At 44.3% G+C, this 25111-nt stretch overlaps 1 protein-coding gene across 8 annotated transcripts in view; it reads left to right on the forward strand.

Moving 5' to 3' along the window:
* SVIL (supervillin) overlaps positions 1-25111 on the forward strand; it is a 226922-nt gene that overhangs the window by 89212 nt on the left and 112599 nt on the right. The window contains exon 1 of one of the 8 annotated variants that reach the window (XM_081820795.1): positions 782-1420. The exons of the other annotated variants lie outside the window; for them this stretch is intronic. Within the exon in view, the coding sequence (XP_081676921.1) occupies positions 1405-1420 (16 nt within the window). The 5' untranslated portion in view covers positions 782-1404. Of the gene's footprint in view, positions 1-781; positions 1421-25111 lie in introns of those variants that run through there. 8 annotated transcript variants of the gene reach the window in all.

A 25111-nucleotide genomic window follows, 5' to 3' on the forward strand; every position in this document is an offset into this window, starting at 1 on the left:
TGTGTTTAGTTTTTTGTATACTCAGGGGTACAAACTAAAGCTGTCCTTTGGGGACTAGGGCTGTGGTATGTGTGACGAGGAGATTTTTCTATGACGGTGGCTCATGTGACAGCCTATACTTCACAAGCATACAGAACACCCATTCATCCATCCTATTTTTGAGTACTTCCTGGGGTGACTAACGATTCTGCGCATTTCCCCCAAGCGTCCGTGGCTGGTGAACCTGGACGAGTGGTGTCAGGCAGTGTGATGGGGGCACAGAGGGAGCCCTGCCAACCTGCCCCAGTCACCTCACCTCACATCTAAACAATGAGGTGTTGGCCCACACTGTCCCAGCTGCTTGTGGGTGTGTGTGTGTAGCTTTTCCTCCGAATCTTTATTATTAAAATGAGCCCATAAACAGAAGAGAACAGGAAGTCTTGGGCACTGAAGGAAACATAGGGCTATAGGATGTGTTAGGGTTGAGAAGGGGCCAGCTGACATGCAGGGTCGTGGCCCTCACCCCGCCTGTGAGCCCACAGTTCAGGTGGTTGGTAGGGGTTCCTTTGGAGGCCCCGTGAATTGCTCCTGAGACAGTGACCCTTCCTTCTGCACCCGAGCTCAGGCTGCAGTGGCATCCCTCTGTTCCTGGGTGCCATGGCCTTCACCCTCTGCTTTTGCACCCCCATTCCCCTGAGGGTGGAATCCCACTCCTCGCCAACCCTCTGAGCCTTCCAGCCTTCCAGCCTCCGGGGAAGCTCTCCTCCGGGCACCTTTCAGCTCCCACAGCAATTGGCTGAGCTATGCAAGCTCAGAGAAAAACTTGGTGTCCTCATGCATGGAATGACACAAGCTAGTCAGATTATTGTCCACTCCACTGCTCTCCATCTAAAATCAAAATAGACTGGAGTGTTGTTTCACCCTACAAGTGCAGCAAGACTCACCGAAAACTTACTTTCTACCTGAAAAGAATGCAGCGATCCATTATTAAATACCCAGAATGGAGAGGCAGGGACAGTTCCCCCCTGCCCCTAGTAACCCTTGCTTCCAGTGTGCATGAATAAATGTGGTTAATTAGATTAGGTGACCATATATCAAAAACAATTCAGCTCAGCTGTTGAGCTGAATAGATGTTTTTAAAATAACCAACAGAGTTGACGCTCGTTACCACCTGACTTTTTTGGTTTGTCAGAGGGGTGGGGGCGTAATGAGGGGTTATATAAGGCGAGTCAGCCACCACCTCTTCCTCCTCTGTCCTGCTCCCCCTCTTTTCCCCTTTCCTCTTCCTTTCTTTTCTTCCCCCTCCTCTTCTGTCTTTCTCTCCCTCTTCTCTTCCTTTCCTCTTTTCCTCTTTCTGCTTCCTATTTCTCTTCTATTTTCTTTTCTCTTGCTGCTTCTCTTCAGCTAAGTCAAGACATAAGCAGCATGGCCATGGATATCTGTAAGTTTTGCTGACTTTAATGTGTGCAATTTTTAAAATATACATGTATGTGTGTGTGTATATGACATTTATAGAGACATAAAATCTCCCTTTACACAGTTCTGATACCTTTTGTCATGCGATTAATACTATCCATGATCTTTTAAAAATTATTGTATTCTGCAACAAGGAATCTGATTTTTAGGCATCCTTCTATTTTGTGGAAAGAGACTTGTTTCTTGTTAGAACAAATTGGTTATCTTTCCTTCACATTATCTATGCTTGTATCTTATACGTCTATGTGTGGATATGTATGAATAACAACCAAAAAATATCTACTTACATTTTTCAACATGTAGTTTGCTACTAGTAATAGGGAGAAAGTGATTACTGGACATTGTAGTTTAATTTTAGTAGAGCAAAAATGAAAATCAAGTCTCTGCTTCTGCTTTGGTGTTCATTAACTCAAGTGTAAAATTAGAAATGTGGTAATTATTTGGCAGTTCTGACTTTCTAAGGGAAACCATATCATAGCGTATGTGTGTATGTGCTGGCCTTTAAAAATAGATCTTGTCCCACGAGGAGATGAGCCCACTCAGCTGCACTCACGGCGAGGCCTGTGGATTAATTGGTGGGCTTTGTCAGCAGTGGCTGGGAGTTCTCGACTCTTCCCAGGAGCGTTAAATACCCCGGCTTCAGCGGCATTCAGTTCATCTTTGGTCAGAGCTCTGGTGTTTTAAAAGCTAACTGCTGACGAGTAAACACTCTTGACCCTGATTGTAAACATTTGTCATATGTCTGGTTAGTTTTCATTTTCACCGACCAAAATCATTTTGGCAGCAGAGTCCTTAAAGTCTGACAGCCTGACAAATTATACAGAATCCCTTGTTTTTTCTCACACAGGCTTTGACTGTGACTCACCGTCCACTTGAAAACATTTCTCCTCTGGTATTGCACATCTCCTTAAATATATATCCTGGAGCAAATGAAGTGTAGGAAAGAACTTAAACATTGGATGACTGAAAAAAGCATGTTTTGGGGCTTCGTGTCTTCTCTCCATCCTCTGAGGAGTTCAAAGAGGATCATTAATCTAGAGGTTCTGTTTAGATTCTGGAGGTCATGGCCATTGTCCCTCCTCTGTTTATCTTTCCTTTGGGGGATTTGATGGTTGTCACTGTGGGCTACTTAGGTGATGGCGAAGCCACCTGGATCTTGAGTGGCCACGTTGAGCACCAATCCGCTGCCGTGTGCTCATGGAGTCTTCAGGTGCTCGGTGGCCATGCTGAGTGACCTCCGCTGTACGGGGAAAACAAGGGGCGGCAGAGGGCTTGAGGCAGAGGCCCGGCAATTCTCCTACGCCTGCGCTGACCACTGGAGGACAGTCACACATGAGTAGAACGAAGACCTTGGGGTTTTGTCAGTGGTTGAGAGGCTCCAGACTGCACCAGGCGTGGCGGATCTCTGGGAGAGGCAGAGCCGAGGGTGGCTTGGGGCGGACTGTGCTTTGACTTCTGCTTTGTGCAGCCGCTAATCCAGAAACATTCTGCCTGAGGCCCCAGAGGCCAGGCCTCTTCTCTACAGCAGGGTCTTGTTTTGTTAAGGAGCTCCAAACAGCGTGTTGTAGTCAGAAAAACAAAACAAACAACAAAAAAACAAAAACCAGTGGTTTCTTTTCCACAGCATTATGGACATGAAGGAAAACTTGAATTTGACAAACTCTACGATAAATCTTCCCCTCCCTAAGAATCATGTGTTGAGGTCTTGATTCTTAAAATGAACTGTGTGTAGCTGTTGGGGTTTTGGCCGATTCTAGAGCTTTGTGTAAAATCAAATTTATTTAACATTGTCCCACCCTGAAGAGGACTGGATTCACCAGCCTCGCATGAGAACACGCCTCTCCCTTCTCCTTGCGTGAGACGCTCAGAAGAGGTCTTACCCCACTGTCCTGCGTCCACAGTCACTGGGTCACACGATTGGCAGTTCCTAGGACAGTTCTTTATGGCCCATGACATTGGCTGTGTTTTAGGACTTGAAAACCTCAACATCTCAGCCCAACTGTGGAATATTCAAGGAGGCATCTGTCTTCTAAATCTTGTCCAAAGAGAGCCACACAGAAACGAGCTCGAGAAAGGTCTAATCCTTCTTTGAAATATGGAGCCACTGACAATATGTAGACTGTATACCTAGGAGGGCGCACAGAAGCCTGTCGTGATCACCTGGGAGGATCCTTCCAAGGACCCTCTCCACATGTGGTTTCTTTTCACCTACTTTATGGAGTTTCTGAGTTAAGTGGGCAGAATTTCTTAATGTGAAATTGATGGTTTTCTAGTTGACTTAGATTTAAATAGCCAGATAACAACATGAAGAACACACACACACACACACACCCCTACCTGTAGAAAACTTGGGCACACAAGAGAATATTCTAGAGCGACCTGGCACTGGCCTCTGGGTGGACCTGGGCCCAGGCAGAACAGCTTTGCCTGAGTGGACTCCAGCTGCACTCTCTACTCTGTCGTGTCAGGATTGGGCAAAAGAATTAATGTATTATTTGGAATTGAAAATGAAACTTGTTGTTGTTAAGACAAATACATGACATGCCATACACTTTACCTAGAAAATACAGATACAGTATAGTAAATCCCAGTGTCAAATTAACAAGTTTTCTATGTGAGGTTTTATTTATCTGGGTTGTGTTTTCCATGTCATTTTATTGTCGAATTCATTTGATTGTGGAACAACTTGCACATCTATATCCTAATTGCCCGAACTCCAGAGTTACAGAATAGGTTTACATGTTTTTATCCTAAAACTAGAAATAGAATTTCCTCCAATAGCAGTGGCTTCATAAGCCACCCAGTTATATGTTGAAAAAACCTTGAGTTTGTAAGTATTTAAAAACTAAACTTGGTCTTCTTTAGAAGCATATCATTTAGGTGGAATATTATGTGAGTTCTTGCAAATTGTGGAGGAAAAGCATCAACTTCAGTTTAGAGTTGTAGAAATGAAGGTGAGGAAGTTGGGGCAGAAGTTTGAAGTGTGGTGAACTCTTAATTATTCTGAAAATTGGATATTTCAAAGTGGCAGTTATTTTTAAGCATATCTAAACAGTATTTATTTCTTTTAAATATTCACTATTTTTACACATTTTTTCTTATCTCCCTTACTCATTTCTTCTTTTTTTAAAAAAGATTTTATTTATTTATTTGTCAGAGAGCACAAGCAGGGGAAGTGGTAGGCAGAGGGAGAAGCAGGCTCCCCGCTGAGCAAGGAGACTGATGCAGGACTCGATCCCAGGACCCTGGGATCATGACCTGAGCCGAAGGCAGACGCTTAACTGACTGAGCCATCCAGGCATCCCTAAACAGGATTTAGAAAGTATTTTTGTACAGATATTTATATTGGTATGTTTGATATGTAAGACTTCTAACCATCACTGCCCCAATAATTGGTACATTAATTGGTACACTGCCCCAATAATTGGTACCACTTATTGGGTACATAGCAAGTGTTCAATAAATAGTTGTGCAGTGAAGAAATTAATGAACGAACATACGCATGCACCCATGTACGCGTGCGCACCCACAGACACACAGACACACACACACAGGAATCAGCCAAAAGCATTACGAGCTGAAAGCCTGTTTGATGTTCTCATCTGCCAAGCTCCTTGCTGAAAATTTGCTTTGTAACACTTCTGATTCATTTAAGCCTTCTCCCGAAGGAAAATAATTAAATGTTTTCTTTTAAGCAGTTCCATTTTTATACTGCAGATGACAAGTGAGGAGCAACCAATTTTTAGCTTTTAACGAAATGAGTAATTAAACACAGAAGGTACTGCCAATAAAATTGAAATAAAATCTGTCATTAATCCAGTTCTGTGTTGATTTGCTTTGTGTATTGATGGGGAAACTATGCTGAAGAATACACTGGTGAATTTTTTTTTTTTTTAATAACTGAGAGAATTAGGATGTTTCTAAAAGGTTTAAAAACAAAGTAGCAGGGGCGCCTGGGTGGCTCAGTTGTTAAGCTTCTGCCTTCGGCTCAGGTCATGATCCCGGGGTCCTGGGATCGAGCCCCGCATTGGGCTCCTTGCTTGGCGGGAAGCCTGCTTCTCCCTCTCCCACTCCCCCTGCTTGTGTTCCGTCTCTCGCTGTGTCTCTCTCTGTCAAATAAATAAAATCTTTAAAAAATAAAAAACAAAAAAAAAAAATCTCATATATTGTTCTTAAAAAACACTTTATTGAGGTATGACTGCCACACAAAAAAAGCATATTTTAAAAAAAAATAAAAAATAAAAAAAAACAAAGTAGCAAATGTCTAGAAAATTGTTTAAATCTAAAGCAAATGAAAAAAGATCGTTGTGATAGGATCATTTTAATAGTAGCAATTAAAAATTTCTATGTTTCTTAAAGAGATGTTGTCTTTTGCCTTAAAAGATTTGCTAATGTGAGTCACTTATTTGAAAGTTCACACGTGGTGTCTGAACGCAGGCTTTCTCTGGGGCCCCTAGAGCTGGACTCAGTGGGTTCAGATTTCAACACTATTAGTTACTAGTTGTATTAGCACAGGCAGGGAACTCAACTTCTGTCTCAATTTCCTTATCTGTAAAATGGGCATGATAATAGTACTCGGCTGGTGCATAGAGTTGTTTGGAGGATTAAATGGGTCGATACACATAAAATGTAAAACCTCAAACCTGAAAGCAGCATTTGCCGGGGGCAGTGTTGATTCAGAGATTATTATTATTAACCTTCTTTGGGGCTAAGATGATTTATAGGTTTCAATTTTAGCCTTAAACTGTAAGGATTTTTTTCTTTTTGACTAAAATTTTATTACAATGCTTTTTGTAACTTTGGTGTAATGATTTGAGCCAGTGATTTCTGTGAAATCTAGGGAAATGATATCATATCATTTAATTAAAAAAATTTTTTAAAAAAATGATCTTAGTAATGATAATGGCTACTCCTGATGCCTGAGCAATCATTCCAAAGCCAATTTCCTGAGGATGTGGAGCTCAGGACATCAGATTTAACGGGCATTCCATAGCTGGTTCACACCAAGAAAGCCTTGATCATAAATATATAAATACATATCCCACAAGGGAAAAGGAAATCTCTCCTCCTTTTGTGGAGTCGGGTAGGCTTTTGAAACTCCTATGTAAGAAGATTATCTGGACTTCAAGTACCCTTAGGTGGGCTTTAAAAAAAATACATAAAGGAAGAGAATATTCTTTTGGTTCAATGTCAAATTGTAGGGGAATATCTGCATATCTATTCATCTAGAGGAAATTCTGGATTAAATAAGATATTCAACTAGAGTCCTAGTGTCATCAGTTTGAAATAGATCATAATTCATCAAGGTGATTGTTTTCTAAGATTGAATGGTCATTACAATTGCTTGATAAAGCTCTTGAAAAATACAGTTTTGGTGCCCTATCCCAGACCTGTGTACTCATACTTAGAAGGTAGGGACTGTAATTCTCCCCCAAGTGATTCTGATGCACAGCAGGGTGGGTGTCCCTGCCATTGGCTTCCTGTCCCTCCCTCTATATCATCTTGGTCCATGCCTACCCATCCATCTGGCATGTGAATGGACCCACCTGCAGTGGGGCTTTGTGGACATTGTTCTCATCAGCTGTGCAGTCAGGACATATGTGACTAGAAAAAGCATACTTACGAGGATCTAAGGATATTTTGAAAATTGAATTTTCCTTTGCTAAGCTTTTGTGCTTTTTAAACTATGTAACATCTCTTAGAAAAATCATATTTAAGAACAAGAGAACTCATGGTATCCTCTTATTTTTACCAGATCCAAAGCTGGTTTTTTTTGTTTTTTTTTTAAAGATTTTATTTATTTGAGAGAGAGAGAGCCAGAGAGAGAGCACGAACAGAGGGGAGGGACAGAGGCAGAAGCAGGCTTCCCACTGAGCAGGGAGCCCGATGAGGGGCTCGACCCCAGGACCCTGTGATCATGAGCTGAGCTGAAGGCAGACGATTAACCTACTGAGCCACCCAGGCACTCCCAGAGTTGTTTCTTTGAAATATAAATTATTTGTTCAACTGCAGTGTACATGAGCAGAGCACTTAGGAGAAGACAGCCCTGCTCCCAACCCCTGAGTTCTCACACTAAAGAAATCAAGTATCAGTTTGTAAATGATTCAACTATAATTCAGCCCAGCCCAGAGTGGGGATCACATCCAATCTCATCGCTGCCATCATGCATGGATGTAAAGAATGCTATTACCTGATGACATTTCCAACACATGAAAAGCTAGAAGAGGGGTAGAAGGACAGCAGAGCACTCTAAATAAAGTTTTCCCTGAGAATAACTAGAACGAGGGGATTGAGTTTCTGTTGGCCATTAAGAGCCTGTGGTCAGTTGTAACTGCCCAGGTTTCTCCAGATTCCCAGAACCTTTGCTCGGATGACTTCAGCACCCTGCTGGCACACACAGGGCGCCCAAGTCCAAACACATTCTCTTCTTCCTTGTAATGGGAATAGGGCTGAGAACTGATATTTTCTGAGATATCTGGGGAGGTGAGTCCCACCAACATCTGGGTTGTCCCCTCAGGCAGATAGAATATTCCTATAAAAAATGAGGCAACAGGTTGCTAACAGGTTTCACACCATTCCACAGCTCACCCCTCCCACTCTGGCGTTCGGTATCTCCTGCAGCTTAAGGTCTGGAATGATAGATTCTCCCCCTTGTTGCTGGCATGGCCCCCTTTTCTTATAATATCTATATATAACCTGGAATATCGAGGCTACCCCAAGTGGTGGGGTCCCAAGGAACCAGCCGGCTCCTCTGAGTGAAGGAGTCACTCAGAGTTCTGACTGGTTGAGACCAGACATTCTCCAAGCCGTTGCTTTCCTTCGAGATCCTTCTCTCCCTCACCTGCAGGATACTGCGGAGCTGGGGACCTGTCCACTTTGTAGCCACATCTAACAGTGGTCAACCTGACCTTCTGGGTGCCTCTTGAATTCAAGAACTTCTCTACCTTTGGCATTGGTTTGGTCCCCATCCCCCTCCAGAATGTCCCAGGATGTTGTAAAATGTCAAGTAATTTTTATCTTAAACAAGGGGTGGCATTTGACCCATCGTATGTCATAGGGACACGCCTGCCAGAGCTAAAAAGAGACACTTATCACATCCTGTCCTGGCTCGGGAGCAGTTGGGGATGAGTAACCACTTGCCCCTTACTGGCGGTCCTCCCTGCCACCGTCCCTATCTGCGATGAGCCAGAGCCGTGCCTGCACCGCGGTCGGCCCTTTACATTTGAAACAGTCAAAGCTTTTAAAAAGAGGGGCTTTTGAGTGCTTTGACACATTAGAAATTTGAAGGAGCAATGTGCTCAAGATAGTGAACAAGCTCTTTTCCCACCAAACAAAAGTAAACCAAGAATTACATTAATGAGGGATTTAGGTGAGGCATGAGGAGACTGTTGAATTGTAGAGATTGCCACCAGTGTAGATGCAGAACTGAGGAAGGAACATTGTGAGTGTTGTAGAAATATTACTATTATCCATAAAGGCAAAAAGAAAGGAAGATGTTACATATTGAAAGAACAAAGTAGGTCTGATGCGCATGGCAAATATAAAATAGTTGATCGCTCTGCAACTTGGAAATTGGTAAAAGCAAGCAGTGCTTTGGGCACTGCAGAGCCTCAGGCAGCCCAGAGGCTCAGAGGGGAGTGCACACACAGACATTCACAGTCTGGTGGAGTGTGTCATAAAGTATCGGAGTTGAGGAGCAAGAGGGAGTCCAGGGAAACTTCCCAGATGTAAAAGATGGGTGGGATATCGATAAGTGGCAGGATGGAGATTGGTGGGCAGGAGGGAAGGGCAGACAAGGGTAGAATGAATGGATGTTGTTCAGGCAAGGAGAGGCTTGAGTGACAAGCTGAGTGGTATGTGTTTCTTGGTCATAGGAAACCGTGGGAGTTTGGGCCGCGTGCAGGATGGCATGGAGAAGGAGGCACCGAGGTAGTTAGGAGGCTGGGACTGTAAAAGTCTCAAAGCCCACTGACGGCAGCGGGAAGAGAAGGGAAGGACCCAGAGTGGCATGGGCAGAATCGCCCGAGGGGTGGATTGGATGTAGACGTGTGTCAGAATGGAGGAGACACGGTGGGAGCGCTCACTCGCATCCACAGGGAGCCCCAGGGAGGAAATGAGAAGAGGGGGAGGCTTGCTCCAACTTCACAGCGCTGAGCTTGCTTTGTCCTCACTGGTTCATCCTGCTGAAGGTCAGGCAGGGTCGGCAGGAAAGCGGGCACAGCACAGTGTCCCCAGCGAGAGAGGGTTTTGCTGCAGAAGTAATGCCAGTCCTCACCTCGGTGATCTCCAGGTCTCTCCCCCAGTAGAGAGCCAGTCCTGCTTGGCTGCAAGGCGTGATCACCGAGGGCCTTTTATGGCCTTCCTTAGAAATCCAAACCTGTCTTGCAGTACAGTTAATCACAAATTATTTGTCGCATAAAAGCTTGACAAAAGGCCAGGAGTCCCACAGCTCCCACAGTGCTTTGTCCATCTTCTGCTTATTCCAGATCCCCAGCTCCCTGAGCCTGGTACATGAATGGGACAGGAAGGAGGACAGGAAGGCTGTGGCCTCATTTGGCTTGCTCCCGGCTCTGCTTCAGGGATGTGGCCTGGGGCACGGTGCAGGTGAACCCAGGCCTCTGAGCATCTTTTGAGGCGGAGAGCAAGAACTTGGCACTGTTAAAAGCCGTACCTCCAAACATCCTGCTCAAAGACTTAGGGAAAGAAAAGAGCACATTTACTAAAGCAATAAAATGGATAAAATATCAAGGAATAACTTAACATGAAATATGAGAAATCTATGTGTAGATACCCGTTAAACGTTCCTGAAGAATTCAAAAAGAATTTGAAAAAATGAAAAGGAGTACCTCATGTTCTAGAATAGGGAAATTCAAGATCATGAATATATCAATTCTTCCTCAGTTTAACACATTACCAATAAAATACCCACTGTTAATATTAAACAAAAAGTAGATAAGTGGATTCTAAAGTTCATATGGATAAATAAAAAAAGATCTACCACTTAGTTCATACATTGTAAAGCCTTAGTAATGAAAAGGTGGTCCTAGTGTGTGAATAAACAGAACAGTGGAACAGATTAGAAATCTAGAAAGAGTCCCAAATATATATGGAAATAAATAAAACAAATGGGGAAAAGTGTGATTTAAAATTAATGGGGAAAACTAGACTGCTGAATGTTCAGGCAACTGCCTAACCAAGTGGAAAAATAAGTAAGTTGTATCGTATGCCAGGATAAATTTTTAATCAAATATTTAAATAGTTACATGTTTAAAAAAAAATGAAACCACAAATACATCCTGATTTGAACAAGCCGACTCTATAAAAACATTATTGAGGCATTTGGGGAAAATTGAATGTCGATCAAGTATTAGATGGTATCAGATAGCTTGTTAATTTTGTTATGTATGATAATAGCATGATAGCCATGAAAGAAAAGGTCTACAATGTTTTTAAATGCATATTGAAGTATACAGGGGTAAAATGACTTGATATCTTGGGTTTGCTTTAAAATAATGTAGAGAGGGAAGGAATAGAGGCAGCAAGTATGGCAAAACTTGATAATTGAATCTAGTGGTGGGCATGGGGGAGTTCATTGTAGCATTGTCTCTACTTCATGTAGGTTTACATTTAAAAAAAAAAAAAATAAGTACCAGAATGAAACAGGAAAAATTTCTTCAGCGCTTTGGGTTTGGCAGACGTTTCCTACTGATTGACCATGCAGAAGCCATGAAATTAAAGATTGATGAAAATTAACTGTATTTAAAAATCACCATCACTTTCCCACTGGGGGAAAAAACACCACCAAAGAGAAAGGAAAAACTAGGAAAACTGCCTGTAACTCATATCCCAGGATACATGGTTAATATATTAATATGTAAACTTCTAGAAATCCTAAGAAAACAAAAAACAAACAAACAAAGCACTGTAGGGAAATTGGCAAAGCATCTAAACTGATAGCACACACAGAAAGAGAAAGGACATTTAAATAGGTCTAAAACATGTGAAAAAATGTTCCGCTGATTTCAGAGTAAGGGAAATGAAAATGTGCTGTGAGCAGGAAGCCTCAGAATAGTGAAAATCTAGAAGTCCGTTGTGAGCTGGGGAACCAAGAACCATTGCTGACGAGAATGAAAATGGCACCATGCCTATGAGGAGCAATTTGGCAGTTGCAGCCAGAACGCCTTCAGATAGACTTACACTTCCATCACAAGCTATACACTGTAGCTTTGTGTCAAACAGCAGACTAGAAACTTTGATGCCCATCAACAGGGAACTGGGGGGTAAATTATGGAATACTGTGCAGCTGTGACAGATGAGGGCAATGTGGAAAAATGCTGTCTGCACGTCTGTAGGGACAAAGCAAAAAGAACAGCGCTCAAGGTACTCCGTATTGGGGTATAAAAGGGAAGAGGCATTCATTTGGGTTTTCTTGCATAAAGAAACTCTGTAAGGACAGACAAGAAATTAATCACTGGCCATTTGGAAACAAGGGAGAGGGCTGGAATGTTTCCCTGTGAACCTTCTACTTTGTAGGATTCACATGAATCAAGAAATTACAAAAGTAAGCTGGGTCTTAAAAGACTGTACTGTGGGCTCAGTACATAAGAGTCACCTCCGCAGATCAAGTTCTGGCTTTATGTATTACATCTATTAGCAGTATAATTTTATATGAATTGAGTAAAAATCCAAAAATAACAGTTAGGTCATTTGAAAACATATGCCCCAGGTGCCCAGTAAATGTGCTTTTCAATATACGTTTTGTTCAGCGTGTGGTCTGACCAGCCCTAGGTGGGTACTTGGATTAAGTAAGGTCTTGCGAGTGTTGTGAGGGGGAAGGCTCCCTTCGGCCATTCCTCTGTCATTCCACTGCCTGCCTCCTGATCCAGCCAGCTGCTATATTAAATGTGAATACCAGGTATGTTTCAGAACTACAGGTGAAGAAATTAGATCAACTCTCTAGCCATAAATTATATCCTGGTTCTTGGGAGACTCTTTAGCCTAGAGCCAGAGCTGCTTTCCTTGTGTTTGTGACTTCAAGCGTTTGCTTGCTGGATGATTTTTCTTTTTCTTTTTTTTTTCTTTTTACTTTATTATTATTTTTTAGAGCATGTGAGTGGCGGTGGGGGGGGGGGCACGTGGGGAAGAGAGAGGGAGAGAATCTTAAGCAGCTCCACGCTCAGCGTGGAGCCTTGTGTGGGGTTCATCCCATGACCTTGAAATCATGACCTGAGCCAGAATCAAGAGTCGGACGACCAACGACTGAGCCACCCGGGCGCCCCTCATTTTTTGTTTTAAAAGCTGCACGTTTGCACCTGTTGACTTCACACCATGTGCCACAGAACTCCTTCTGTGAAAGACAAAGATTGCTATGTTTCATCTTTCAGGAAACAAAAGTGCTAACTTCTCTCCTCCCCGCTTATGTTCTTTATAAGAAAGAAAGAAGGATTCTTTGCATTTCCACTGTGTGTATTGGGTAAGAGGATGAGCAAGAAAGGCAGAGTTTGTGGGGCTCCTTTGCAGGGTACTCACTCACCTGGGACTGAGTGCTTTTCATGGCAAGAACTACGTCCCGTTCCGCGCTTGCTTTCATTTAACTCCGAAAAAAAGGGGCACATTCATGGAGGGGAAAGAAGGAACTCTGAGCATCCTGTGGTCAGGCCTTTAGAAAGTCCTTCTTTATCATCTTAATGGGAATGTAATGATTTTAAAGAGGTTTTTTTGTGTATTTCTCCACTCTTTCTTTTTAACATTAGATTTAGTCGTCTTTCGGACTTGACAGATTTCATCTTTAAAACATTATATTGCAAAGCCACGAAAACTGCAATTCACAAGTCCACATGATATACAGGTGTTTGTTTAGAAAGTAGGACCTGACGCACATTTATATTGTATTCTGAATGGAGACGTTTGTGTGTTCTTTCTTCCCCAAAATCATTCTGATGGTGAGCACTTAACCTGCTCCAGCCCCTTTGTGGGAGAGTGTAGTCTTTCTGGCTTGTGGAGCCAGGAAACTGCCCGCCCTGGGCAGCGAGAGAAAACGGGCGGGGGGAGGGGGGAGGCAAGCCAGTGGCTCTGGAAGATGGACCACGGCAGGGGGCACTTCATGAAACATCCCAGCATGTTCTCCTTTACTGTGACTTATTGCAAAATAATCAAAACTGCGTTGGCATGGATACGCGTTTAGGAGGGCTAATAGCTCCATACGTCATTCAAAGCAAAAATATCGAAATATAACCTAATAATCCAGGGCCCTGTGTTTTGAAAGAACACTACCAAATCTCTCATGAAGATACTGACCACTCACTGATTTGGACAAAGTGGAATTTACAGTGCTCTTAGCAGACAGCGGACTGGTAAAAAGAGAAACAATCAGGAGAATAAAACTGGATAATGATCCAAGAGCACAGAACAGACAGGTGGTGAGTTGGGAAGGGGTCTGTGTATATGTGTGCTGGGAGGGGCTGCTGGACAGAAAAACGGATGGAGAGGGAAAGGAAGAGGCAAGTGGGTGTGGTGGGGAGCAGCAGATGATGTGCCAAGGAGTGGTGTCTACAGAAGCTGCTTGATGGGGCGCCTGGGTGGCTCAGTCGGTTAAGTGTCTGCCTTCGGCTCAGGTCATGATCTCAGGGTCCAGGTCCTGAGATCAAGCTCCCTGCTCAGAAGGGAGCACACTTCTCCCTCTCCCTCTGCAGCTCCCCCTGCTTGTGCTCTCTCTCACTCTCTCTCTCTCTCTCAAATAAATAAATAAAATCTTTAAAAAAAAGAAGAAGAAGAAAGCCTGCTGGAGCAGGGAGCTTCATTATTGACGGGAGTGTCCTCGACCTTAGAACAACTTTCGAACCTCCATCTTAAGTGGGGCATAATTGGCCTCAGAGCCCCAGAGCTAGAAAACACCAGTGCTGGGGTTTGAACTCCTGTCTCTCTGAAGAGCCCCGGCCGCTGACCTCCGGGCAGCTGTTTGTGTTAAGTATAGTCTATGGCCTGTCATTAGTTGCCTACGATGGTATCAGAGCTGAAAGCCATGGGTTCGATCCTGAAACGGGCCTGGGGGAAGACCTGCATTATTTAGTTGTAGATTGTACCTCAGGCTTACCCCTCCCGAAATTGGGGCCCGAAGTGGCTTGGTGCTAGGGTGAAGGTCTATAGCTCACTAGCCTAAACACATTTCCTCTTCTGGAGAAATACAATAGAATATGCAGCACTCCCCGATACCGATTAAGAAGCGTCTTTTTTACAGGTGAAAAAGAGCATGTTTCCATCTTCATCATCCTTTTTAGCTCCAACTCTGGGCTTTGGTAAATCTGATGTGTGCATTGGTTTTAGATTAAAACATGGCATGTGGTATTTTGGAAAACAAAGTGAACCAATAAAACTCTAGGGATTTTTTTTTTAATGTCTTTTCTCTGGGAACTTATTTATGCTGGTATTGTTAGCTGTTTTCCTTGGATGACAAACTTGTATAATTGTAGTAATATGTTTCTGAGATACAGAGGATGAAAACCACAACAAAATATAAAGCTTTCAAGTTAGCACATGAATAATGTGAATAATGTAGATTAATGAGAGAGAGCCATGGAGCCAGGAAAGAGGGTTTTAAAGAAAGAACGCTCCAGGGGAGTGCCCGGGTCCTGTGGTTATATCTGATTTCTAGAAGTGCACTGCTTGCCATCTGAGTGTTAGAAGTGAAATGGCGCTTAATCATAATATGTATCAATGTAACGCTGGTGGTCCTTCTAACTACCATCTCCTACAAAAGGGAGCCCCTAGCATAGAGCCGTGGGAGGGCGCTCTGCAGGGCCACAAAAGGATTTTAGTGACAATGATCTTTCATTGCCTCATCTGCCTCTTTCCCTGGTTCACTGGGAACTTGTTTGGCTGAATTTTTATCATAATTCCACTCCGTGAATGTGAATGGAGTCCTTTTTGCCCCAAGTTCTGGGACTGGTAACATTTGAATCACATATTCTCTAATAATGTTTGTTTAAATATACCACCTTGGGACAAACTTTACTATGTAAATGGTGCTGGTGTTTAGAAAAGAAACAGCTGAGTCCTTATAGTCTTGCCTTTGCCGCTGCCGCCACCTTAGCCCACCTGCTTGCGTTCCTTCTTCAGTTGGGGAGGTGCAGGGAGCTGGGGTTCTCACCCCGGGCTGCCCCCTGAACCCTCTGGGGAAGCGCTCACAAGATCCCTAGCTGGGTCCCACCTTGAGATGGATCCTGGTGCCTTAGGTCTGGGCCAGGGAGGGGGGCGCAGGCACGGGCACGGGGAGGGTTTTAGGCTGATGCTCTGCTAAATGGAAAACTGCTACCCCAGAGGATTTCCAAAGCCCTTTCCAACCCTAAGGGTAACTAATTCTACCGTGAGGTCCCAGATGAATTTGGCCTCCTCTTTCTGATTCCTAGTCTGTGTCATACATAACTAAAGACCAGAATTCAGTTAGATTTTTGTAACAATCTCATCTCCCCGAAAGTGCTAAATACTAGAGCATCTTTTTTTGCTACTTGTAGCTATTTTCTCCATTCATTAGTGGGCTACATGTAAATGATACTTTATCTCTACCTCCACTTTGTCCATTCAGAATGACCGGCATTCAGAATAGCGGAGGACACAGAAGAGGGTTCCAGTAATGAGACCCTAGTTAATATATACGTCAGAGGCATCTTTAAAGGTTTGCTATAAATTGCATTTGCCCTGTGGGCTTTGGTTCTTGCATCTCATGAGGAACCCAAATCCTCATGAGGGTCTATGTGACTGTCTGGGAATTGATTTTGGGTTTTTGTGCTTTCCGCTGGAAGACTACAAAAAACTTTAAAACATACAAGAAAGACTGGGCAAAAACTGGAGAAAAAAATAAAAGAAAGAAAAAGTGTCTTGTGATTCAGAACTTGTACTAAATTTTCTAGGCAACAGGAAGAAGCAGCTGTTAGCCTGTGAGTTTTCCTCAAGGCCAAAGTCGGGCTCCAGAGTCAAGCGTTGGCCCCAGTGTCAGGCACCAGCCCCTCACAGTCGGCCTGAGACTCACCTTCTGTCTGTGTCCCAAACTAGTTACTGACTTGCTCAAACTAGTTATTGCAGAGATGAACTATTCCTGCTAGAGAGTGCTTTTTTTTTTTCTTTGCTAAATCAGCATGATCAAATATTTCTAAAGCTAAACCAAATTATATACTGGCTTACAAAGATTATCCACACCCTTGCATCAATTAAAAAAAAAAAATTGGAGCTGCCACTGGGAGGGAGTGGGGAGAGGCTGTTTTGTGCTTAGAAAGATGCCCCGAGGCAGCTGTAGACTGCATTGTTTTCGTTCAGCTTTGGCTGGGCTGGTGTGTGCATTAGCTCATGTTCCAAATCTGTCACCAGAAGAATGTAGCGAGAATCTTGGTTGAATCTTTTCGTCCTCACCCTTTGCTTAGCCAGAGTCGTGTCTACGTAGCCAGGATCGCCAAGACTTAAAAAATAGCAGTTTTGAATAAAACCTAACAGGCTTTTTACATGATTCATAAGAAGAAATGGAGGTACTTCTCCCAATAGCCCAAGAAATACATCTCCTGTTCCCTGCTCACCCCAGAGCTAGTTGCTGCTGAGTTTTAGAACACATGGGACAGTCCTTTTCATAATATCTGCAGGTCTCCACTGAAACTAGAGAGAGCAGAGAGCGAGGGAGGGACGGGGCTGGTGGAGAGAGGGAGGGAGGGGGCTGGTGGAGAGAGAGGGAAGGAGAGGGAACCAGGATTGGGAGCAGCCATGGCTGCATACTTGAATTTGCGATTTAGGTTGATCACCTCTGCCTTTAAAACCTCAAGCAGGAATCCAGGGCTTTGTGTAGCTTTCAGGACAGGAGAGCCCTTCCTAGGTCTCCTACCCTTGTAAGGGACCCACAGGTTGACTGTGTGCTTTCCTTGTCTCCCGCGAACTCTGCTTTAGCCTCTCTGGAGGTCAGTTTCCTCATCTGTGAGATGGGGACAGGGATATTCCCCTTCACGCCAGCAGGATCACGTGATGCCACATTGCCTAAATTGCTTTGTAGATTATAAAACACTTTTACAATGTCTACGTTTGTGAAGTGAAGATTAAGTGAGATATTGAAAACATGTTGTATGCTGTTAAAGACTGTAGATATGGAAAGAGCTAGTGTTGATTCCTGTTTGCTGTGGAAAACTTCTGCCTGTACTTGGCACTGGGCGAGAACTTGGTTTCCACAGGTTAGAAGGCAGGAAAGGGAAGAGTGCAGCAGAGGATGGGGTGACCCCTCTGGCTGGATGCCCCACGGGCTATGACCCATGCCTCACTAATTATGGCACCATTTCCCAAACCCCTTAACCACTCTGTTGCTGATGGCTTGCTGAAATGCTCTTCACCATGAGCTCTGTGTCCAGAGGGAAAGGAAGTTTTAAGAGACAAATGACAGCAGGGTCCTGGCGCAGCTGAGCTCTCCCTGGAGGGGGAGTCCCTGGAGGGGGAGTCCCCCGAGGGGAAGGGGCCTGTGGCAAAGCGTTCTCAGACGTGAGAACCAGCAGCTCGTGACACAGGGCTGAGAGACGGGCAGGCACCACTGCAGCAAAGAGCTCCTGGGGTGGTCTGAGAGCCAGGCCTGGGGAGTGGGGAGCCCAGAGGCCAGAAGGACAGCTGCTCTTCCCCCAGGGGCCACAAACCCCGGGGGTGGGGGTGAGGACAGCTCCCTGAAGTGGGTCACTTCCTCTGTGCGCCATGACCGGTGGCCTGGTGCCCTGGGTCTGTGGCGAGGGCCATGGAAGGTGAAGCGTGATCACGGGCCACAACGAGGCATTTGAAAAAGGCGTGTGTGACGGGAGGTGTGGATCCAGGCCGCGGAGTAGAAACACGTAGAAATCAAGAACAAGGATGAGCTGTGGACTTTTTCCCTATAATATGTATTTATGTCTTGCAAACCGAGTTTAAAAGATTTGCCTGCCCAAAGGGTATTTTGTTCAGTGTTTACCTTATTAGTTGTTCTTTCCCCATCAAGAAACTGATTAGTAGGATGAATGAAATGACTTTTCTTTGCTACTCAACCGAATAGTTGTGACCCTTCTGTTCCTGTCCCCATCCTCTGTAAAAACTGTCATTGCTGTTAGGGCACTTTACTCTCAGTGTGCATGGGGCTGGAATCCAGGCACCCTGTCCACCTCTGCCCCGCAAGGCCCTGCATGTCGCTTTAGCAGGCTTGCTGGGAACATGGCTCTCCAGGTAAACCTTTCAGTGCTCCCCAAGGCGGTTGTGCATGCCTGTCTGCAATCCTGGAAACACGGAGGTGGCCGCTTCTGGGGCCCCATCCGCAAGAACCCCAAATTCCATGAAGGAAGCCAATCTAGCTTGGACTTTTCGCTTCCTGGCTTAACAGATATCAGGTAGCAAAGACAGACCTAAGGGGATGTGAAGCAGTCCTCCACCCCTGGACTAGCTCCTCCTCCTCCTCTCTTTTCTTAGCATTCTTAAGCTTCCGGAAACTTCTCGGCATCTTGTCAGGGGCTGAGGACTCAGACAATCGAACTCTTTAGAACTGGGTGAATAGAATAAAAGGGCTTATTGAATCTCCAAGGATAGGACTTGGAGTCTGTACATTTAACAACATACTGTCTTGAGGCGCCTGGAGGGCTCTGCCTTCAGCTCAGGTCATGATCTCAGGGTCCTGGGATGGAGCCCCACATTGGGCTCCCAGCTCAGTGGGGAGTCAGCTTGTCCCTCTCCCTCTGCCTCTCCCCCTGCTTGTGCTCTCTCTTGCACTCTCTCAAATAAATGAAAACTAAAATCTTTAAAAAAAAAAAACAAAACCACAACATACTGCCTTTTTAAAAAAAATTATAGGATTTGTGTATTGACTGTAGCTTAATATGTACATGGTGTTAAATTTTCTTAATAAAATTTGACACGGTCAAAATATTCTATATTGTGTGTATTTATAATTATAGAAATCCTATTTCTATAATTATAAAATATGTTGCTAATTTGGGGACTTCTATAATAATATTCTTTTCCTTAGAGGGTGTGGGCTGAAGGTGAATTGCCCAAGCACCGTGAATTCCTGTGTGTGATAAAGGAGGCAGGCAAGTCAGGAGTAGCAGGTATTTGACATATTTGGATTTTGATAACCAACCTGGATAGAGTTTAGTGAAAACAACCTGGTTTCTGAGGACCTGAGTCTGATGGAAAGCTTATCAGGTCCCTTGGCTTAGAATCTTCCTGGACAACAGGTGGAGAATGAGAAATGCCCCCCTCCAGTTCCCAATTGCAGTGTGTTGGGAACTTCAGGGACAGCAGCTTCTATTCTTATAAGAATATCCTTCTCTTCTTCATGTGAAGGTTTCAGGGCAAGCTTCAGGCACTTACCAGTTTACTTCCAACAGTCGGCTCCTGTTGGAGTCTGCAAAGGACTGTGGGACAATTTGTATCCACTTGCACTATTAAAATAGTGTGAAATTTGTATAAAACATTTGTATAAATTTGTATAAAACATAGTACAGTTTTAGTGTAAAATTCCAGACCCCCTCTTCTTTCACAGGTGCTCTTTAACTATCCAAATATTAACATGGCTGCTATCAAAAGTTTAAAGTATAAGCCAGAGATTAGGGCCACAACCTCTGAGGTGCGTTCAGCCTGGGGCACCCTGGTTGATGTGTGCTTGAATATCCGAAGTCGTCCTTTTGTTTAAAGTTTAACAGATCCATAATTTAGAACTTTGGAGATTGTTTTCTTTAAATTTGGACACGGACTTGAAATTAAACATATTGCCACCACCCTTTCTCTGGCCCTAAAAAATGAAGTGGAACACGAGTGAATAGAAACATGTGGGGGAAATTATTTGAATTTTGTTTATACTTACAGCATATTAGTCACACAGATTCTGCTTGAAAATCAACGAGGCTTTCTTTTCCAATTTAACATTTCCCCTAACAAAGCTCACTTTGCATATTTTCAGTTGTTTCTGTGTGTTGTTCATTTGGATCACACAGTACATCTTATAACATGCCACTTCCCCTTTCCTCCATAACTAACGGAGATCTGTAGCTGTGGGCCCCTTGACATTTAAATCTCCATCATGGAGAGCTCACCACGAAGTGGAAAAATCTCAGCAGCAAGAGACTGAACAGCACCTGGGCAGGTGAGGTGGAATTTTAAGCAGAAATGAGAACCTACATGTATTCGGTTTTTGTGAGTGTTTGTACTCCTGAGAGACTCTCTCGTCCTTTGTCTTGTGAAATATTCAAGTGGTTTTATCTTCTTATTTGAAGATGTGTAATATGTGGAGAAATAGAATATGCAAATATGACACTTAAACACTTACAAACATTACTATTGCTTTCGAGAAGCCTCTTAGCATGCTGTAAGCCTAAGAGCAGAACCTAAGACTAGTATAAAGCAGCAGAGATGGTGCAGAGCAAGTCGCTGCCCCTCCTCCGTCCGAGCCTAGAACAGACCGCAACCACCCAGGGCACTTGGACTTCCGCACGCGGGGCGGGGGCGGGGGGGGGGGGGCGTGCGTCAGAGCCCCTCTGGGCCGGGAGCGAGGCCGCACGAGTTGGCGTGTGTGCTGCGTGCTGCCTGGGGCATCTAGCCCCCGACATCCTGTAAGGACTCACACAGGAATGATTCCGGTTGCACCAGTGTGGGCTTAAAAACAGATGGGGAATGGGAGAGTAAAACAATAGTGTTGTACAGCTGTGGGATTTATGATTATTGTTTCGTCAGATGTGAGCTTCTGAATAAAACGTTCCCAGCACTGTAATGTTTATACACAAAAGAATATACTGTCGTGGTGCGTTGTTGCACCGGTTTGTATGGATCAAGAGAGACCTGTTCCTTTTTTATGAGACTGCCTCGCTTTTATAACTATCAGTATTTTAGTTTATAATAGGGATAGTTGAAAACAGCCAAAGCCCTTTTATGGAGCTGATAATAAAGCCTCGTTAGTTTGGATTTCGTGGGTCACTTTATTTAGCAAATGCTTGCTGAGGGCACTGTCAGCCAGCTCCATGTCTGCCTGGAGGAAGAGAAAGGGGAAAGGGAGGGGACAGTGACAGACAAGGCTTTGAGGAGCGAGACCAGCAATACAAAATCACTCCTGCTTCCAGAGTACCTGATCCTTAATTCCTGTGACATACATTTCACACACATTAAAATAAAAGGCCACTGGGCATGTGGGACATTACCTTATGCTTGGTCGTTGGTTACCAGAATGGAATTTTCTCTTGTATCCTTACTGATTCTGTTTCCACAGCCCCAGAACAGGGACACTTGGTGCATATTTGTTGAGTAAATGAATGAAGTTATTTGCTAACATTTCAGCTTGTATATATCTCAGAGATATTAAAGCTGCTGCTGTAAGCAAAAATGTCCTGACTTCAAGCTTTCCATTTAAGAGGCGTGTTCGTAAAATTGACTTTGGAAAATGCATCAACTCCTTTTTGCCGCTAGGGGACGACATCGTGCAGTTAAGGATTGGCATTTTTAATTCTTTTTAAAAGAAAGGTTGGTTCTTGAGCTAATGCTCTTAGACGTGGATAGCTGGGACTAAGTTAAATCAGTATTGCAGGAGGGACTTTCACACTGTATCAGCGTATTTTAAGCTTAACACAGGGTAAGCATGTGTCCGGGTTAAAAATATATCCATAAAAATAGCCTGACAGTGTGCTTAAAAACAAAGTATTATATAAATAGGTAGCAAATGAAGATTTAGTCCTTAATAACTTTAAAGTCACTCTCTGCCACCCAATCCAATAGCGTATATGGCCTAATAGCCAAAAAAGATAGAATGTGCATATTAAAGAGAACACTCTTTCCTCTTCTGAACAGGCAAAGATCTGATAAAAATCCACCGTTCTGCCTGTGCACTTGGCACAGTTTTAATTTCGAGGGAGACAGTGCAGTGGTTCTAGTTCTGCTAACTGGATGTTGACGAAATGCATATACCTTCAAACTGATGGGCAGCTACTGGTTTAATATGATCAGGTCCATGAATACATCTCTTGTCCTGGAAACCTGTTGGACAACCTTGCTTAAGATGGAAACGCCGGTGGGAGGGTGAGCACAGTCCTATCTTTAGTGTTAAGGAGAGAATCACAAGGACTGAAAGGGAGTTTTGTTTGTTTGTTTGTAACATTTAATTAGAGTAAGATTAGCTCAGTAGTCATTGCTGATTATTGGAGAAATGAACTTCTTCTTTTTTTTTTTTACTGTCTGCAGTTCAGGGTCTGTAACACCCTGAGGTTTGGCCACATAGGAATTCCAAGGTAGATCCAGGTCCCCCTGCTATGCCAGGCCTTCCCTTCCCTTTTCAGCCGCCCCTGCTTCCTCCCTAAGGGATCCTGGCCGCCCTGCTGGGAAGGGCTGGCCACCACTAGCTCTGGGTCTCCTCTCCTTTCCTTTTCCTGGCCTAGGCTCCCTGGACGTGCTAATTAAGGAATCAAACAGCCACAGGAGCTGGCGGTTGAAGAAGAAAGGGGAATTAACAATGCTTCAGTGCTCTCTAACTTGAATTTGGCCTTGAACAATGGGAAATTAGCTGTTTGGGAGTAAAATAAACACAAAAGCCAGCCAGGCGGGTGGGTGCCTGCAGGGGAGGCCCTGTGAATTCCCTCTGCCTGCTGAGGGGCCACAGGGACCCAGAGCAGCTCCAGCCCTCCTCCCCCCAGATTCTGCCCACCCCACACCCCAGGGTCCCTGTGGTTCCTCTCCTGCTTTGCCTAATTTAGAGGCGGTAAAGGAGAGTGCAAGCCGATTCCTTTATGGTTGAGGTTGTGAGGGGAAAGGCGTGTTAAGGACAATCTGGGGGTTGGTGTTTGCTTTTTAAACGGTTTTCCAAGGCTGCTCTCCACCGAGCTAAAGGACAAGCTTTTGGTTTTAAGTATCCCACATCCCTCGCTCGCTCTCCCTCTTTGTTATGAATATCTAGACAGGAATTTCTGAATGCCTCTGTTGTAGAATCCCCTAGGGACTGAATAGGTAAACCCTGGATTCCTGAAGACGAACAACTGATCTAATAGTTTCATCCCCAACATAGCAGCATCTGTTTTTCCTAACAATTGTTTCAGATACTCTATAAACTCCATTCCTCTGAGAAGCAATCTGAGAAATTCTGAAGGAAGCTTACGTTTACACGAAAAAGTTAACATTGGATGCTAGCACAGGGGGAAGGGTGGAAGGACGAGGCCACCAGATTAGTTTCCGCTTGCCATAATTACGGATTTGGGCCGTACATTGGACTTCACACGCGCACTGAGACTTTTGCTGAATGCTGCCCTCAAGGTTTGCGATCTCATGCTCCCCGACCCTTCCTCGTCTTGCTCCAGTTCTCATCCCCAGCAGCTCCACTGCTGAGATTTGAAATACCAGTAGTGTTCAAAGCTCTATTGGGAGGTATCAAATTTTGGTGGACCGTGGGGTGGGACGCCTTCTGAATGACAAGGAGACTGATGGCTAAAAGCTGGAGGAAATTTGTGCCGTGATGAATGTGACACAGTTAATCACCACGGATGTATTCTTGCCCTTATATGTAGAGAAGACGTCTCAGGAGCCTGGGGTGGGAAGAGTCTCTCAGCCCAGACCTTAACAGCATGAAAAATAATGGGTGTTTGTGTTCAGGCACGGTTTGGCCCACAGCGCAGCCGCCTTATTTGAAAAGACAGAAGTTTAGTTTTCACCAGCACATATTTTGTGGAATGCTAAGGATTGTTCCTGCACCTGACTCAGTGACTCCCTTTTAAGTACTCAGGACATGCAATCTATTTGGAGACAGTCAGTGGCTATTTTTGAAGTCTGGCGCCTCAGGAGTCAGGATGCATGCTAAATAAGTTGCTCCAAAGATTGAGTGTGCGTTCTCTGAGGGACCTGGGAAGGGGGCTGGGGGAGGCAGAGGCAAAGAAATTTCCCTAGAAGCCTAGCTACTCCAGGCTTGCTGGAGGTAAGTTCCTTTAACTCTGCAAGCCACCCTGGGTCTTAGAGTCTGGCAGGGTTTGCAGACCAGTATCTATTATTATGTAAATGGACCAACAGTGCCGCCTTTTAAGAGATTTTGGCAAAGTGTAACCCTTTGTCTGCCAAAAGGTAGGCTCTCCTTTTCCTTGTGAGCCCAGAGTTTGCACAGTAAACAGTGGGTGACCTACAAAGCCAGCCAGTCAACTTGCACGTTGCCTTATTAGGCAGGCCGGCAGGCCAAGGAGGCTGGCGTCTGGGGATAGGCCTGCAGAGCTGGGGGCAGTGGACTGGTATCCTGTAAGAAGCCAGAGAGCGCAGACCCTGGAGACGTGGCCTAGTACTGCTCAATTAATTCTAGTGCACTGTGATGACAGGAATGTGCACTGTCCTTGGCAGACAGACTTTATGCTATGGATGGAAAACGGGAGGTGGCTTCGCAAAGGACAGAGTGGTAGATCTCCTTTTCCTAGGCTTTTACTCACTGTGTAGCTTGTACTGTATTAGGACTTACTCTATGGAGTATGGACTCTTTCAGGAAATGTTTAATCACAGAGCACATGGAGGAGGAGCCTGAATTAATTCCGTGGCATGGGACCACACAGGAGCTTCAAGTTCATGTCGCTTGTCTAAGTGATTTTTTTTTTTTTTAAGATTTATTTATTTATTAGAGAGTGTGCAGGGGCAGAGGGAGAGAGAATCCTCAAGCGGATTCCCCATGGAGCATGGA

This window comes from Leptonychotes weddellii, chromosome 5 (genome assembly GCF_054177405.1).
Source record: "Leptonychotes weddellii isolate Sample4059 chromosome 5, ASM5417740v2, whole genome shotgun sequence".
Lineage (NCBI taxonomy): Eukaryota > Metazoa > Chordata > Mammalia > Carnivora > Phocidae > Leptonychotes > Leptonychotes weddellii.